General features: G+C 56.1%; 1 protein-coding gene across 1 annotated transcript in view; it reads right to left on the bottom strand.

The window, feature by feature from the left end:
• Positions 1–15,485, bottom strand: part of TMC3 (transmembrane channel like 3) — a 35,447-nt gene that overhangs the window by 8,207 nt on the left and 11,755 nt on the right. The window contains 10 exon segments of the mRNA XM_029951974.1: positions 1,090–1,200; positions 3,201–3,329; positions 5,017–5,084; positions 5,580–5,708; positions 6,359–6,604; positions 7,747–7,825; positions 9,498–9,607; positions 10,365–10,512; positions 13,552–13,595; positions 14,422–14,569. Coding sequence (XP_029807834.1) covers positions 1,090–1,200; positions 3,201–3,329; positions 5,017–5,084; positions 5,580–5,708; positions 6,359–6,604; positions 7,747–7,825; positions 9,498–9,607; positions 10,365–10,512; positions 13,552–13,595; positions 14,422–14,569 — 1,212 coding nt within the window.

Raw genomic sequence — 15,485 nt, 5'->3', positions numbered from 1 at the left:
GCACTCATAGGTCTAACAGGATTTTTTCAGAATGATCTAGCTTCAAGAAAAGGAAGTAGTTAGTAGTGCTTAAGAAAAACTGATTCAGTATCTAATGGAGAGTTGATACCTGTCACAACACAGCATTTTATATACTGTTAAGTGAAACTGCAATACAATCTAAGTTTATTTTGGGAGTGTTTGCTGTATCATTGGATTTAATGAAATGTTTAGAGGTGCAGTAGACATGACTTTGAGTAGATAATGAAATAAAATGCAAAATGCTTATTGAAAAAAAAAAGAACAGCATCCTGATACAGAAGTGCTGATGCATAGGGGCACATGTACCCCAATGTTCATAGCAGCAATGTCAACAATAGCCAAATCATGGAAAGAGCCTCCATGTCCATCACCAGATGAGTGGTTCAAGAAGATGTGGTATATATACACAATGGAGTCCTACATGGAAATGAGGAAGAATGAAATCTGGCCATTTGTAGGAAAGTGGATGGACTTTGAGGGTGTCATGCTAAGCGAAATAAGTCAGGCAGAGAAGGACAGACACCATATGTTTGCACTCATAGGTCTAACAGGAAAACAGGAGAAACCTAATGGAGGACCAGGGGGAGGGGAAGAGAGAAAGAGAGTTGGGGAGAGAGAGGGACTCAAAACTTGAGAGACTGCTGAATACTGAAAACGAACTGAGGGTTGAAGGGGGAGGGGGGAAAAGAGGTGGTGGTGATGGAGGAGGGCACCTGCGGGCAAGAGCACTGGGTGTTGTATGGAACCAATTTGACAGTAAACTACTTAAAAAAAAAAAAAGAACAGCACCCCGAGGCAAAGGCGGCCCAGGCGGGCTTTCTCCAGAGCACAGGAGCCATACTTTTTGAAGAGGCTCTGTGTTTTCAAGATGAGTGCAGAGATGGTGCCATCCGAGGGCAGCCTGCTGTCCAGGAAAGGGCACTGGCCCTGAGTCATGGGCTGTGGGTTCACCACCTTTCTCTGCTGTTGACCGGTCCCGTGGTCCGGGAGGAGAATTCGATTTAAGGCAGGGGCCCTTCCCCGAGTGCCCAGTTGCTGGGGCAGAGGGGACAGAACCCGGTAACGTACCTGAAGGGCCCGCACTTCGGCGACGGCTTGTACCGGACGATGGCGAAGACGGTGGGCAGCATGCACAGGAACAGCATGAACAGCAGCATCGCCAGGTAGAAGTTGTTGGACCTGGAAGAGACGGCGCGCTCCTTCTGAGGGAGCTGACGGCGATGCGTACACCCAGACCAACCCCTGCACTGCAGCCCGACCCTTTACAGACAGAACATCCCTCCCCCTGCAGGGGTGCCGGGGGGCTCAGTCGAAGTGTGTGGCTTCAGCTCAGGGCATGATCTCCTGGTCTGGGGGTTCAAGCCCCGTGTGGGGCTCTGTGCTGACAGCTCGGAGCCTGGAGCTGCTTCTGATTCTGTGTCTCCCTCTCTCGCTGCCCCTCCCCTGCTGGTGCTCTGTCTCTCTCTGTCTCAAAAGTAAATAAAGCATTCAAAATTAAAAAAAAAATCCTCCTCCTGCTGCTGTCTAGGAAAGGCTCTGTCATAGCGTCGCAAGCAGCTCACCAAATGGGTGCCCAAAGGGATGTCACGGATGACCCAGCCCGACCTGTTTTCCTAACAAAAGTTGGCTGAGCATCTGTCCGCCTCAGACCAGGAGAGTCATCGCTGGATAAGGTTGATTCGTGGGAAACTCGTCCAGCCTTTGCTCCACCCACCTGGGTTCCCATCTCGCGTCCCCCCTCAGCCTCCCCCCTCAGCCTCCCAGCCTTGCATGGGTCTCCCCTGTCAGGGCGGCGAGGTTCCTGTGGTCTGATTCTCGACTCCCTCACTTGGCTGTGGTTTGCGCTCAGCCTTTCAGCCCCTCTGCTCCTGGCTGCTCAGGGTAATGGGGCCTGGGCCCTGAGTCAGGGCTGGCGTCACGGGGCGCGGCTGCCCAGGCGTCCCCGAGGACTGCTCCGGACCATTAGGTCTGAGCAGAGGAGTGCCCCATCTAGAGGTGCCCGGCTAGCACGCCCTGTCTCCCTGCCTCTCTTCAATGAGGTAGACTTGGCTAGAAGGTAATAGAAGATATCAGAGCAAGGGGCGCCTGCGGGGCTCAGTCGGTTAAGCCTCCGGCTCCGGCTCAGGTCAGATCTCACAGTCTGTGGGTTCAAGCCCCGCGTCGGGCTCTGTGCTGACAGCTAGCTCAGAGCCTGGAGCTGCTTCGGATTCTGTGTCTCCCTCTCTCTCTGCCCCTCCCTTGCTCATGCTCTGTCTCTTTCTCGAAAATAAATAAACATTAAAACATTTTTTTAAAAAGATGCTTGGGGGCGCCTGGGTGGCTCAGTTGGTTAAGGGTCTGATTCTTCATTTCCACTCAGGTCATGATCTCAAGGTTCGCGGGTCCTGCCCCATATCAGGTTCTGGGCTGACAGCATGGAGCCTGCTGGACATTCACTCTCCCTCTCTCTCTGCCCCTCCCCTGCTTGCTCTTTCTCTCTCTTTCTCAAAATAAATACCCACTAAAAAAGTGTTTAAAAAGACACTTAGGGGGACATCTGGGCGGCTCAGTCAGTTAAGCGTCTGACTTCGGCTCAGGTCATGATCTCACGGTTTGTGGGTTCAAGCCCCGCATCGGGCTCTGTGCTAACAGCACGGAGCCTGGACCCTGCTTCGGATTGTGTGTCTCCCTCTCTCTGACCCTCCCCTGTGCGTGCTGTCTCTCTCTCTCTCTCTCAAAAATAAATAAAAAACTTAAAAAAGATGCTTAGGGAACAGCCCACATGCCGGCCAGCAGTGGGGATACGGCCCCGGGGTGCTCTCCGTCGTAGGACGGGCCACGGAGCACAGGACCGAGGGAAGGAAGCCCGAAGTGCGTGCACGCCCATCTACACAAAGCAGAAGACCGGCCCTTAGGGGCTGGTAATGCGGGGCCTCGAGTGCAAAGGGGCCTCTGGGTGCTCCTCCGGGTCGGCTTCCCCGTCCAGGTGCCGGTTCCCACCCGCGCTCAGTTCATGCACATTCACGCCTTGTGCGCCTTCTAGGTGATTATTAGAGCAGGAAAACGCTTAAAAACACGTGTGCGGGGCTAGGAAGCCCAAGGGCAGGCACGACAGAGGTCAGGGGACATGCCAGGGGAGGACACGCGGGACCAGGACATCGCTGGCGGCCCGCGGCGGGGGAAGGAGGCCCGGCCCTCACCTGGAGGCCCGGAACACCTGCTGGTGCGGCACGTTGCAGGTGAGCACGGCCCAGCTCCGCAGGTACATGAGGCCCACCAGCTTGAGCACGTTGAAGGCGGGGAGGCAGGGAGAGAAGAAGGCCCCCATCCTGCAGCGGCGGGGGGGGGGTGGTGAGCTGTGCCCTCCCGTCCCCCTGCGTCCAACACCCGGCATTTCCACCCGATGCCCAGAGAACGGAGGACCCTGGAGAGGCCAGGCCGCCCGGCCTGGGGACACAGCCCGTCACTCCCACGGGCGAGTGGGGACCCGCGTCACGGCGCCCCTGCGGCACAGGCGTGCCTCACACTGTGTCCGCCTCCACGCCCGGCGAGGGGCAGACACGTCACGGTGTCGGACAGCTTGCCGCAGGCCACCCTGCTTCTCCGAAAGACCTGCCTTAGGACCTCTTGTCGCTAATAGAAATCCAAAGGGGATCTTTGCTGTTTTGCTTTTACCAAAAGCCCCACCCAGCAGTCGCCCCTTAGGTGCAGGGCTTTGCTCCAAGACCCCTGGACTGGGGGCGCTGCTGAACCCCACAGGCACCGGGCTCGCTCACGTGCTTACACACCTGCCGCAAAGTTGACCTTACAGAGTGGGCCCTAGGAGATCAGCAACAACTCCCAGTGAAACGGAACCGTTAGAAGGATGCTGTACAAACAGTCTAGGACCGCGGCCTCCTTCCTAGAGCATCTCGTGAGCTGTACTCACCCTTCCTCTTGCCGACACGTGAGGTCACTGCAGTTTTAAAAGTGCCCGGTATCGAGCAGGTAGTGAGTAAACGTCACGTGTCACCTTTGAGACTGTGTTTGTGGAAGTTTTGCAAAGTGGAGTGGACCACAAGGGAACAGAGCTGATGGAAGAGATTTTGCGTGGTCCCTCTCTGTGCCTCAGGAAATTCGCTGAGTGATTATGGAGAGAGACTGTTTCCTGAATGCCTGGGGCGTCCACAAAAAGTGTGGACACTGCCTTTTCTTGCTTGTATTTGAACGGACAGCACTGCGTGTGCTCGGACGGGCAGAAACGGAGAGGGAGGCACGGCTCCGGGAGGTCCCGCACCGTCTGTGGGGTCTCTTTGGGGTCTTCGGTAACTTTAGGAAAAGGACCGCCTTGGCCGGGAGTTGCCCTGCGTGAACGGATTTCCGGTGTTTGGACTCATCCCAGGATGGGTCACTTGGTCTGGAAGACGGCCATGTTCCTGGGCTCGGGGCCCCTTGAAAATACGGTGGCACGTGGGAGGGACAGTGGGGTGCCAAGGGCAGGCCGGGGCATAGCCCCTCCTGGAACTCGTGGGCACTCAGCAGACCCCGTTCCCAGCCCCCCAGCCCCCCAGAAGTGTGTTGGGGGGTGGCTGTGACCAAAGTGGCCTAAATACAGACTATTTCCTTTCTTGCTCCTTTCCACAAAATTCTTAGAAAGCCATTGCTAAAATTATGATACATGCAAGATGGTCGTTTGGAACTATTTCTCTTTTAATTCTTATGACTGTGTTTGTGACAGTCATGTGCCGTCCGGACCGAGGAAGTCAAAATCTTAAGTCCAGGGGCACCTGGGTGGCTCAGTCGGTTGTGTCTGACTCTTGATTTCAGCTCAGGTCACGATCTCACGATTTGTGAGTTTGAGCCCTGCATCGGGTTCTGCGCTGACAGCCCAGAGCCTGCTTGGGATTCTGTCTCTCTCTCTCTCCTTTTCTCTCTGCCCCGGCCCCACTCACGCTCTCTCTTGAAATAAATAAACTTAAAGAAAATCTTAGTCTGGATGAGCGATAAGAGAAGGTAAGAAGAAGCTTTGATACCTACCAAATCATCCCTTGGTTGTAGACCAAATGTAACACGTTCTCTGCTATTTTGAATTCCCCATATTCAGGCTGTAAGAGACAAGGAAAACGAAATTTCACATTAAAAGCCAGTTCCGGGGCATCTGGGGGGCTCAGTCAGTTAAGCGTCCAACTTCAGCTCAGATCATGATCTCGAAGTTTGTGAGTTTGAGCCTCGCTTCTGGCTCTGTGCTGACAACTCAGGGCCTGGATCCCGCTTTGGACTCTGTGTCTCCCTCTCTCTCTGCCCATTCCCCACTTGTACTCTCTCTCTCTCTCCCAAAAATAATAAATAAATGTTAAAAAATACTGGTTCCAAAGTTCTTTGCACAAGCCAGATTGTGACAGTCATGTGGGAAGCATTCTTTGCTCTCACAGACCAGGGGGATGGAGGTCTGTGGGGCTCCCAGGAAACAGGAAGTGTGAGAGTGAGAAGGAAACTCAGCCCTGGACCCCTCCCCCCTTCCCTCGTGTGGCTCCTCTCTGCGCATCCGGAGAGGAGGGTCCGGCCGGCGGAGGGTCCCCGTGGACCCGCATCTCACTCACAAACTTGCTTTCCAGGTCCCAACACCAGTAGTCACTTAGGTAGCGGACGAAAAGTCCTCGGAAGAAGTCAATGAGCAGAATGCTGGCCACGGTGAAGAGCATGTCGATGATAGAAAGCTTCAGCATCTCCTGGAACACAGGGGCCTTGGTGTCCCCTCTCCCCACGGGGCCCCTCCACCCGCCAATCCCCACCAGCCCTCCCTCAGCGGCAGCGGTGGTGTGTCGGGTGCATAATGGGTGCTCAAAAAAATACTTGCTAATTTGAATTTGAATTTTGGTTTCTGAGTCCAACAGGACAGGAAACCAGGACAGAACCTAAAGTCTGTGGTTCTGAGCCGCTGGAGACCACTTGAGGCCAGTGATTCAAGTTCACAGGACAGATAATACCTGCAGGGGACGGGGGCTGGGATTCTCTGCTTGAGGTCCCGTAGGGGGGCGGGCAGAGAGCAGAGTCTGGAGCGGATGCCTGGGGTCAGACCGTCCCTCTGCTCTGTACCATCTGTGTCCGTGGTCAGGTTACTGACCCTGGGGTCTCAGTTCCCCGAGTGTGTCTACATGGAGGGTCCCACCACGTTCTCAGGAGGACTGAGCACTCAGCACAGGGCTGGCCCTCAGTTAGCATGCATGAGTCTTAGCGCTGATCGCCGTGATTGAATCGGAGAAAATCAGAGGCCCTCACTGAGCCTTATTTTCCTTTCCTAGAAAATAGAGCAAGGGAGCCTTCCGAAGGGCACGATGAGGTGGGTGCGGAGGGGCTTTATGAGGGAGAAAGGAGCTACCTGCCCGACGTATGTCTCCCAGCACTGGTCCTGCGGACTCTGGGTGTAGACGGGGGTCCTGTTGGCCTCCGGGAGGGGCCAAGGGAAGGTGGGAACGCCAGCCTCCTCTGGGGCCCATGTGCTGTTCCTCCCGAGCCCTGGCCCGGGCCCGCGTGTGGACCATTCCTCCCGTCCCGGGGTCGCACTGGTGGGGGAGAAGGTGGCAGAGCCTGTCCAGTGGCTCATGTTGCTATTGGTGGCAACTTCCTGCAGAGGGAGAGAAGGGGGAAAAGAAGTGTGTTCACGGGTTTGTAAATAAGAATCACAGACACCAACAAGAGCGCTGCTTGGGAACAATCTCCCTCCGTCTCTCTCTCACTGTATCTCTTTGCGTGTGTGTCTCTCCACTCTTTCTGTCTCTAGCTTGGTGCATGGCCCCCTCAGTGCTGGCCCTGAGGGTGGCCCTGGTCCTCAGTGAGGGGCAGACGCCGGCCTAGGGTAACGCCGGGCGCTTCCTCTCGCCCTTGTGTGCGCGGCAGGTGAGCGTCCTCATCCGTGTTACCGATGGGCGACGGAGCGCAGCCTGCTGACCGGACACTCCAGGGCGGGTGACGGCGAAGAGCTGGGGTCTAGGAACCCAAGGTCCGCTCTCCCAGCCAGGTCACTCGCCAGCCATAAGCCCTGGCCTCAGTTTCTTTAGCTGGAATTGGGCTAATTCTCCCCTCTTTACCTTGAGAAGACCACAGATGAGTTGTTTTGAACATGACAATGGAGTGTGAGTATAAGTGATAATATCCGCAAAGATGACGGCCCTTGTGTGCGTGTGCACGTGCATGTGTGTGTACATGCATGCGTGTGCATGTGCCGCGTGTGCATGCATGTGTATGTGTGTGTACGTGCCTGTATATGTGTATGTGCATACGTGTGTCACATGTGTGTGTGTTTGCGTGTGCACATGTGCATGTGTATGCATTGTGTACCCACACATGTGCATGTGCAATGCACACATGTGTTTGTGCATGTGTGTGTGCATATCATTGCATGGCACATGTGTGTTCCATGCATGTGCATGCGTGCATTCATGCCTGTGCATGTTTGTGTGTTTGCCTGTGCAATGCATGTGTGCATGTGTGTTGAGTGTGCACATATATATGTGTGCATGCGTATGCATTGTGTGCTTATGTTTGCATGGGCACAGGAGTGCATGTGAGTGCACGTGCACAAGTGTGCACGGGTGTACACATGTGTGTGTACATGCACATGTGTGTTGAGTACAGTTGCTTGTGCACATGTGTGTGTTTGTGTGTGCACATGTGTGCGTGCACGTGTGCGTGTGTTTGCGTGTGGGCCTGTGCGTGTGCACACGTGGCAGTGGGACAGGGCACGGCCGTGCCCCAGGACGCACTCACGTCAGAGCTCATGCCGTTCACTTTGTCCAGCAGAGCGATGATCAGGCTGTAGAGGTTCCCCAGGTACAGCACGAGGACCCTGAAAGCACACACCCGCCTGAGAGGCCAGGCCGCCCGCCAGCCCGCGGTCTCGACGGGGCGACTAGGGGCGCATCTCCCGGCCTCCCGACACCCTGGCTGCCATGCGGTGTCCCTCAGAATCACGTGGGGGAAAGAGAACATTCTCTCTTTTCTTACTTATTTTTGTTTTCCTTCTACGTTCATTAGTTGTGTTTCTCAAATTCCACATAGGAGTGAAATCGCATGATATTTGTCTTTTTCTGCCTGACTTCTTTTGCTTAGTGTGATACCCTCTAGCTCCATTCATGTTGTTACAAATGGCAAGATTTCATCCTTTTTGATTGCTGAGTGGTATTCCATTATATGTACCAATCACGAAAACAAATTCAAAATGTGAAACAGGAAGCCATCAAAATCCTAAAGGAGGAAACAGGCAACGACATCTTGGACTTGGGCGGCAGCAACTTCTTACTGGACACATGTCTCCAGAGGCCAGGGAAGGAGAAGCCAAACTGAACTAGAGAGACCTCATCAGGAGAGAAAGCTTCTGGGCGCCTGAGTGGCTCAGTGGGTTAAGCGTCTGACTTTTGATTTTGGCTCAGGTCATGACCTCACAGTTTACGGGATTGAGCCCCACATCGGGCTCTGCTCTGACAGCGAGGAGCCTGCTTGGGATTCTCTCGCCCTCTCCCCGCCCCTCCCCTGCTAACACACATACGTGCTCTCTCTCAAAATAAACAGTTTTTAAAAAGTATAAAATCTGCACAGCGAAGGACACAATCAGCAAACTAAAAGGCAACCGGCAGAACAGGAGAAGATGTTTGCAAACAGCATATCGGATAAAGGGCTAGTGTCCAAAATCTACAAAGAACTTACCAAACTCAACACCCAAAACACAAATAATCTAGTGAGGAAATGGGCAGAAGACATGACTAGACATTTCTCCAAAGACGACATCCAGTTGGCCAACCAACACTTGAAAAGATGCTCAACATCACTGATCATCAGGGACATACAAATCTAAACCACACTGAGACCCTTGCTCTTTCCGGCCCTGTTTTTCTACCTTTGAAATGACAGTTGGGTTTTAGGGAGAGGCAAAGAGACTTCAGGCGAAACCCGGGCCTCACCTATTTTTTGACAATAAAGTTATGAGGGACACGGCCACCCCTGCCCCCCGGCTCCTTTGCAAACTGCCCCTGGCCACTTTCATGCTGTGACAACCAAAAGCATTTACTCTCTGGTCTTTCGGGAAAATGTCCGCTGCTCCTGAATGGGAGCAGCCCTGCCCAGAGCCGGCGGACCACTGGCTCTGCAGAACGTCCCCAAGGGGCACAGGGCGGACGCAGAGGCGGGTGTAAAGCAGGGCTGTGACGCACCCCCTCTGCCCCGGTCAGCGAACCGTCCCCGCACCGCGTAGACCTGCTCCTGGTCCACTGCGTAGACGAGGGCACTGCCCTCCGGGAGGCGGGGAGGCCAGCACTAGGCATGCGCGTCGCTGCCCTGCTCCTGCGGGGTTCCCGGGACCCCGCAGGCACCCGCAGCCACCACCCGGCCCCACCCTGTCCCGGCCTCCTGCCCCCCCCCTCCTCTCCTGCGCCTCCCGCTGTTCCTGAGCTGCACCCACAGGGGACGTTCTGTGCTGAGCGTGGAGGGCAGTGAAGGAGCTTGCCCCCGAGGGACGGCCGCACCTCGCCAGCTGGAAGCGCAGGGCGGTCCGCGGGTGGTACATCTCCAGGGCGGCGATGAGGTCGAAGGCCGACGGCGCCAGCATGGTGACCAGGGACACGACCACGCTCACCTGCGGGGATGGTGTGCAGTGACATGAGCCCCACGCCCACGCCGCCGCCCAGCCTTCCCGCGGTAGGGGGCTCTCGGGGCCGCCCGGCTCCTAGCGGACAGCCTCCCCCAGGTCCCCGCCCAGTCACCGTCCTCAAGGGGCCCAGTTCCTCGTGGGCTTGTCCCTCATAGGAACCTGGTGGGAGCCTTGTCCTAAAGAGCAAAAGGCTCAGTCCGTGAAGCATCTGACTTCAGCTCAGGTCAGGATCTCACGGTTCGTGGGTTCGAGCCCCACATCGGGCTCTGTGCTGACAGCTCAGAGCCTGGACCTGCTTCAGAGTCTGTGTCTCCCTCTCTCTCTGCCCCTCCCCTGCTCATGCTCTGTCTCTCTGTCTCAAAAATAAATAAACGTTAAAAAAAAAAGACGTCTAGAAACAACCTAAGTGTTTAGGAGCTGGCACCCGGTCAGCAGTGACAGGTGCCATGGACGGCGGCCCGGTCACTGGAGCGACTCTGACGGGAAGTCCACCTCCGGGAACGGAAGGTGGAGAAACACCTGGTGAAAATGCCAAGTGCAGTCCGCGGGCCCCGAAGGGGAAGGACGGGATGAACGCTCGAAGGTTCCCGACAGAGGCCCCCCCGCCCCCCCCCCCACGTCTGTGCGTCCGTCCTGGCTCGGAGCCCTGCAGCCAGCGCTCTCGGGCAGGCAGCGGGCCCCGGTGGTCCAAGGGGACGTTTCTAGTCCGTCTGCCCAAGGGGCAGCCGGCAGGGGAGGGTACCTCGTTCTTCTCCCAGAGCGTCAGCTCCTTCTTGGACTGCGCCAGCTTCTGGGACCGGTCCACCACGAAGTAGATGAGGTAGATGCTTCCAGCGAGCGACAGAAGCACCAGGACGTTGGCCACAATCCTCAGGCACACGGTCACGGCCCTGCGGGGAGAGGGGGCGTGTGGACGGGGCCACGGGCTGCGCTCAGGGCGCCCGGTTAGCGCCGGGACCCCCGTCCCACCTCGGGAATCCTGGGCCCTGAAGCATCAGTGCTGTCCTCCCCCCGCCCCCCAAGCCCTCATTTCCTAAGGGACCAACGAAGACTCATGAGTCCACCCGGCTGCCATGGGTAGGACTTGACACAAGTAGCATGAATCTGCGCACGGCGTCAGACAGCAGTGCGTGCTTTGCTGTCTTTCCCTCTAGAACATTCCCTCTGAGGTGGTTTCCTCTTCCGCACGCTTGCATTCTCGCTCCTGGAAGGGGCCCCGTGCATATAAACACCTCCTGGCTCTTTCCTAGACGATGAGCAAGGAAGTGGAGAGCGAGCTAATGCCCTGATACGGGTTTGCTCTTTCCTTCCTACCTCTGGGGGCAACCCCACTGTTTAATATATATGTATATATATATATTAATGTTTATTAAAGAGAGAGCAGGGAGGGGTAGGGAGAGAGGTGGAGACACAGAATCTGAAGCAGCTCCAGGCTCTGAGCTGTCAGCACAGAGCCCGACACGAGACTCGAACCCACGAACCAGGAGATCATGACCTGAGCTGAAGTTGGACACTCAGCGGACTGAGCCCTCCAGGCGCTCCCAACCAACTGGCTTATTTTTAGGCACCTTCTTCCAACTTTAGGGAAACTGGGTTTCCCCAAAGCAGGGCCTCCAGCAAAGGCCCGTCTGCAAGTACTTTATTTGGGATGGGGTCCCAGGAGGTCTGTGCGGGAGGCGGGGGGAGGGCAGCAGGCAGGCACGTCGGGGTCTCCGCCGCAGCTCGAGGCGACGGCGGGGTCTCCTGGGGGGCTTCTGAGCTGCGTCTCAGCGAGAGGTAGGGAAGCTCCTGTCACCACTCTTGTCCCTACTGGTCAAGGGCGCTCCCTGGGCGTGGACCCCTGGCACGGCCCCCAGGCTCTCGGATTGCAGTGCGTGCACCCTGACCGGGGGCTCGGCGGGTGCCCCACACTGTAGCCTCACAGGGGCCCCGGAGCAGCAAGCATGGGTACCACTGAGGGTGAGGGGTGCGGGGGGCCGTGTGTATGCAGCTGTGGCCCCCACACAGCCCGGCAGCAGGTGCCAGAGGCAGAGGTGAGGCCAGAAGGATGTGACGGGCACAGAAGAGATGTGCCAATCTGTCTGTGAAGGACAATTTCCACCCTCTGGTGACCTCGGGCCGGTCGTGATACCTCCGTCTACATCAGTGGTGGCCCTTCATCTGCACAAGGAGGAAGTTCACCCCCAAATGACTTGATGCACATCACCTTGTCTGAGCAGAACTCTAGATAAAGAATCAGAGCACTGCAGCTGGGAAATCTGAGAAACAGTGAAGTTCATTAATCCCATCCTGGGCTTCCGCACTGGCTCCTGATCCCAGACCAGGCAGCTGTCCCTGGTGGGGGCCCACCTGTCAGGTCCCGTGCTGACCGCACCAGAAAATGCATGTGACGGGAGCGGGCTGAGGTCACCAGTCAAACGTTCCCTTCCCCTGTCTGCACCCTCTCCCTTCCCCGCCCCGTGGGAATATCCTGATGGCCCCGACGGCCTGTCACACCGATTCTCCCCAGGTCTGGGCAGCGTCGGGAGGATTCAGGATTTGTCCGTGTGGAGGAGGATGAAAACTGGCTATTCTTGCCGTTCTGGCGTCTAACGCGTCACGCATCACCTGTGAGCCAGATGCTGCCATTCTCAAATTTGGGGGAAAATCACCACAATGACCCGTAAGGGTTGCTTCGCAAGGCTTGCTAAGCACGTGGATTCCCGCGGCCCACGTCCTGGCGTTCTAGCTCAGCGAGTCGCGGTGGGCGCCCGAGTTGTCCCGTGGTTTGTGCCCGGAGGGGTGACTGTGTGGGTGGGTGCTCTCCGCCCCATGAGAAGCCCCGGGTGACCCCATTCTCACTTCACAGGGGAGGAAGTTGAGGCCTGGAAGGAAGCTAGCGCCCCTCCGCCTCCCGCCGGGGAATCCTTCCACCGGCTTCCTCAACGGCCCGCGTGAGCCTGCTCACCTCCCCGTGACCACCGCGTGGCTCCACCTGGCTTTCCACGGCCTGGAAACGAACCCAGGGGCTAAAGAGCCGCGAGGGTGTCAGAGAGCTGACCCACGAGGACAGGTCACTGTCCCTTCGGGCATCAGTCCTTCATGTCATCAGCTCTCTGGCTGAAGGGGCTCACCTCCTCCAGGCAGCCCTCAAATCCCCGAGAAGAAGTTCAGATCTGAGCCATCACCTGGGAAGGCTGTCAACAAGAACTGGATACTATTTGCTTCTTAACACCTTCTTGGATCTGTTGCTAAATATGGTCATCTCTGCTGGGGCGCCTGGCGGCTCAGTCCGTTGAGCGTCTGGCTTCAGCTCAGGTCATGATCTCACGGGTCGTGGGTTCGAGCCCCACGTCCGGCTCTGTGCTGACCGCTCAGAGCCTGGAGCTGCTTTGGACTCTCTGTCCCTCCCCTGCTGGTGCTCTGTCTCTGTCTTTGTCTCTCAAAAATAAATAAACATTAAAAAAATGAAGTAACCTTTGCTTAATTTAGAAAATGAGAAATTGGTGCTAAAAATACCTCTTCATTATCTAAGTAAAAGACGGCAGTCAGCTTTAGAAGCCCCGCCCTGATGGAAGGGGGGAGGAAATGCCCCTAAACACTGCTCCCGACCCGCGTGTCACGTGACTAGAAGAATAGATTTTACAAAGAAAGAAGAGGGCGCCCGTAGGTCAGACGTCCGAGTCTTGGTTCAAGCTCAGGTCGTGGCCTTGAGGTTCGTGGGTTCGAGCCCCGCCCTGGGGTACGGAGACTGCTTGGGAGTCGGTCTCCTCTCTCTGCCCCTCCCCTGTCCTCTCTGTCTCTCTCAGAATAAATAAATAAACTTAAATTTTTTTTAAAAAAGAAGAAAGAAGAGCTGCCTGACCATGTGTGAAAGTAAGATATAGTTTTTTTGTACCAAATTACGATGTTGTATCGGTGAATGAAGGATGGGCTGTCCCCACACTTACAGGTTTTTGCTCTTCTTCTTTTCCTGCTCTTCCAGGATGGCCTCCTGTAGGAAAAGACACGTTCGAATTAGCATCATCGCGTTCCCATTAATCGTGAGTGTTTAGAACAGTTCATGGTAAGAAATGATTATTCAGTATTTGTAACCACTCTGTGAGGTGTTGTTGGCATCAGGGCTTTGTATAATACTAAGTGGATAAAAATGGCGGCGCGCCTGGGGGTCTCAGTTGGTTAAGCCTCTGTCTTCAGCTCAGGTCATGATCTAGCGGTTTATGGGCTCAAGCCCAGTGACGGGCTGTGTGCTGACAGCTCGGAGCCTGGAGCTGCTTCTGTGTCTCCCTCTCTCTGTTCCTCCCCCACTTGTGCTCTGTCTCTCTCTCAAAAATAGATGAACATTAAGAAAAATAAAAATACACGGCGACGGGGGCTTGGGGGGGGGGTGGTGGAAGCACACGTTATGTAATAAGTGAAATGATCTAAATGGGTTTTCCCCAAAGGGGGCAGCGTCGAGCTGCCGGGCTGCTCAGTGGACCCGAGTCCCTTTGAGCTCTGACTGCATCCTCTTCGGAGCTGGTGCTAACGGTCACCTGGACAACACACGTTTATTTATTTACTCACAAGTTACCTGCAATATGATCGCAGTCCCTTATGCAAACTATCAAGAGCACACCAACTGAAATTTGTGGGGGACGAATTTCAAAAATTAAAATAAAGAGGAGTTTTTCAGTGTCTCGCTTGCACTCCTTGGGACCGTGGGTGCGTGAGGTCCACGCCCTCGCTGCGGAGGACGCCACCCCGCAGAGCCCTGGCGGCCCCGCGGTCAAGGTCGGAGGAGCCCCAACCGCCCGGGCCCCGCCGCGCCGCCCACTCACCCGGATGCTGTTCACGATGGCGGCCGTCTTGCTCTCCGCGGCCTCTGGGTTTCCGATGAGGTAGTCCCAGGCGCAGAACACCCGCCAGCAGAACGTGTAGTTCTCATTGGAGGCTCTGGCGAGGCTCATGCGGGAGTTCTTGGCCATCCTGGGGGGAGGGGCGGGGACAGCACGTGAGGGCAGAGTCAGATGGGCCCCGGCCGCCCCTGTGGCCGCCGCTGGTCCGCACGGGGCCTCGCTGAGATTCCAGCGAGAGGCCCCATCTGGTGCAACAACACGGCACCAGCCGGTCCAGAGCTCCTCTTGTGGGAATGGCACTGGCCACTCTGGTGGCTGGGAGGTCCCGGAAGGTCACTGAAGGCAGGTGCGCCTGGGGGCTGGGCAGGGTGACGGTGAAATCAAACTCTCCTTCGAGCGGACTTGGTCTTCCTGGAGGCCTTGCCCACTGAGGGGACGTGACCCCACCTCAGGGAGCCTGCTGGGTGCCCACTCCCCACGACACCACCTAGAAGCATCTGAAGGCAGGAGTCACCATCCCCTGGCCGGTGAAGGTCCGTCTTCCTTCAGACCCTCTCTGGTTATAAGGTTTTGCCTGTCCTCTCCCTCCACAGTTCTTGCCCCCGGGTTTGTTCCCAACCTTCTCTTAAATTGTGACATCTAGCAAAGGGCCTGTCTTACACGTGGGGTCTGGAGAGCCCTAGAAGCTGGAAAGCTCCTTGCCAAGTGGAGGCCCCAGGTCACTGGGCGGGTCCTCAGTTTGTTTGATGGTGATGGTGATGAAGGTGATGATGGTGATGAAGGTGATGGTGGTGATGATGGTGATGGTGATGGTGATGATGGTGATGATGATGGTGGTGATGGTGATGGTGGTGATGGTGATGGTGATGATGGTGATGAAGGTGATGATGATGATGATGGTGATGATGGTGATGGTGGTGATGATGATGGAGATGGTGGTGATGATGATGGTGGTGATGATGATGGTGATGATGGTGATGATGATGGTGATGGTGATGATGGTGATGATGATGGTGATGATGGTGATGATGATGGTGATGATGGTG

The sequence above is a fragment of the Suricata suricatta genome, chromosome 9, assembly GCF_006229205.1.
Source record: "Suricata suricatta isolate VVHF042 chromosome 9, meerkat_22Aug2017_6uvM2_HiC, whole genome shotgun sequence".
Taxonomy (NCBI): domain Eukaryota; kingdom Metazoa; phylum Chordata; class Mammalia; order Carnivora; family Herpestidae; genus Suricata; species Suricata suricatta.
This window is presented reverse-complemented; position numbering and strand designations above follow the sequence as displayed.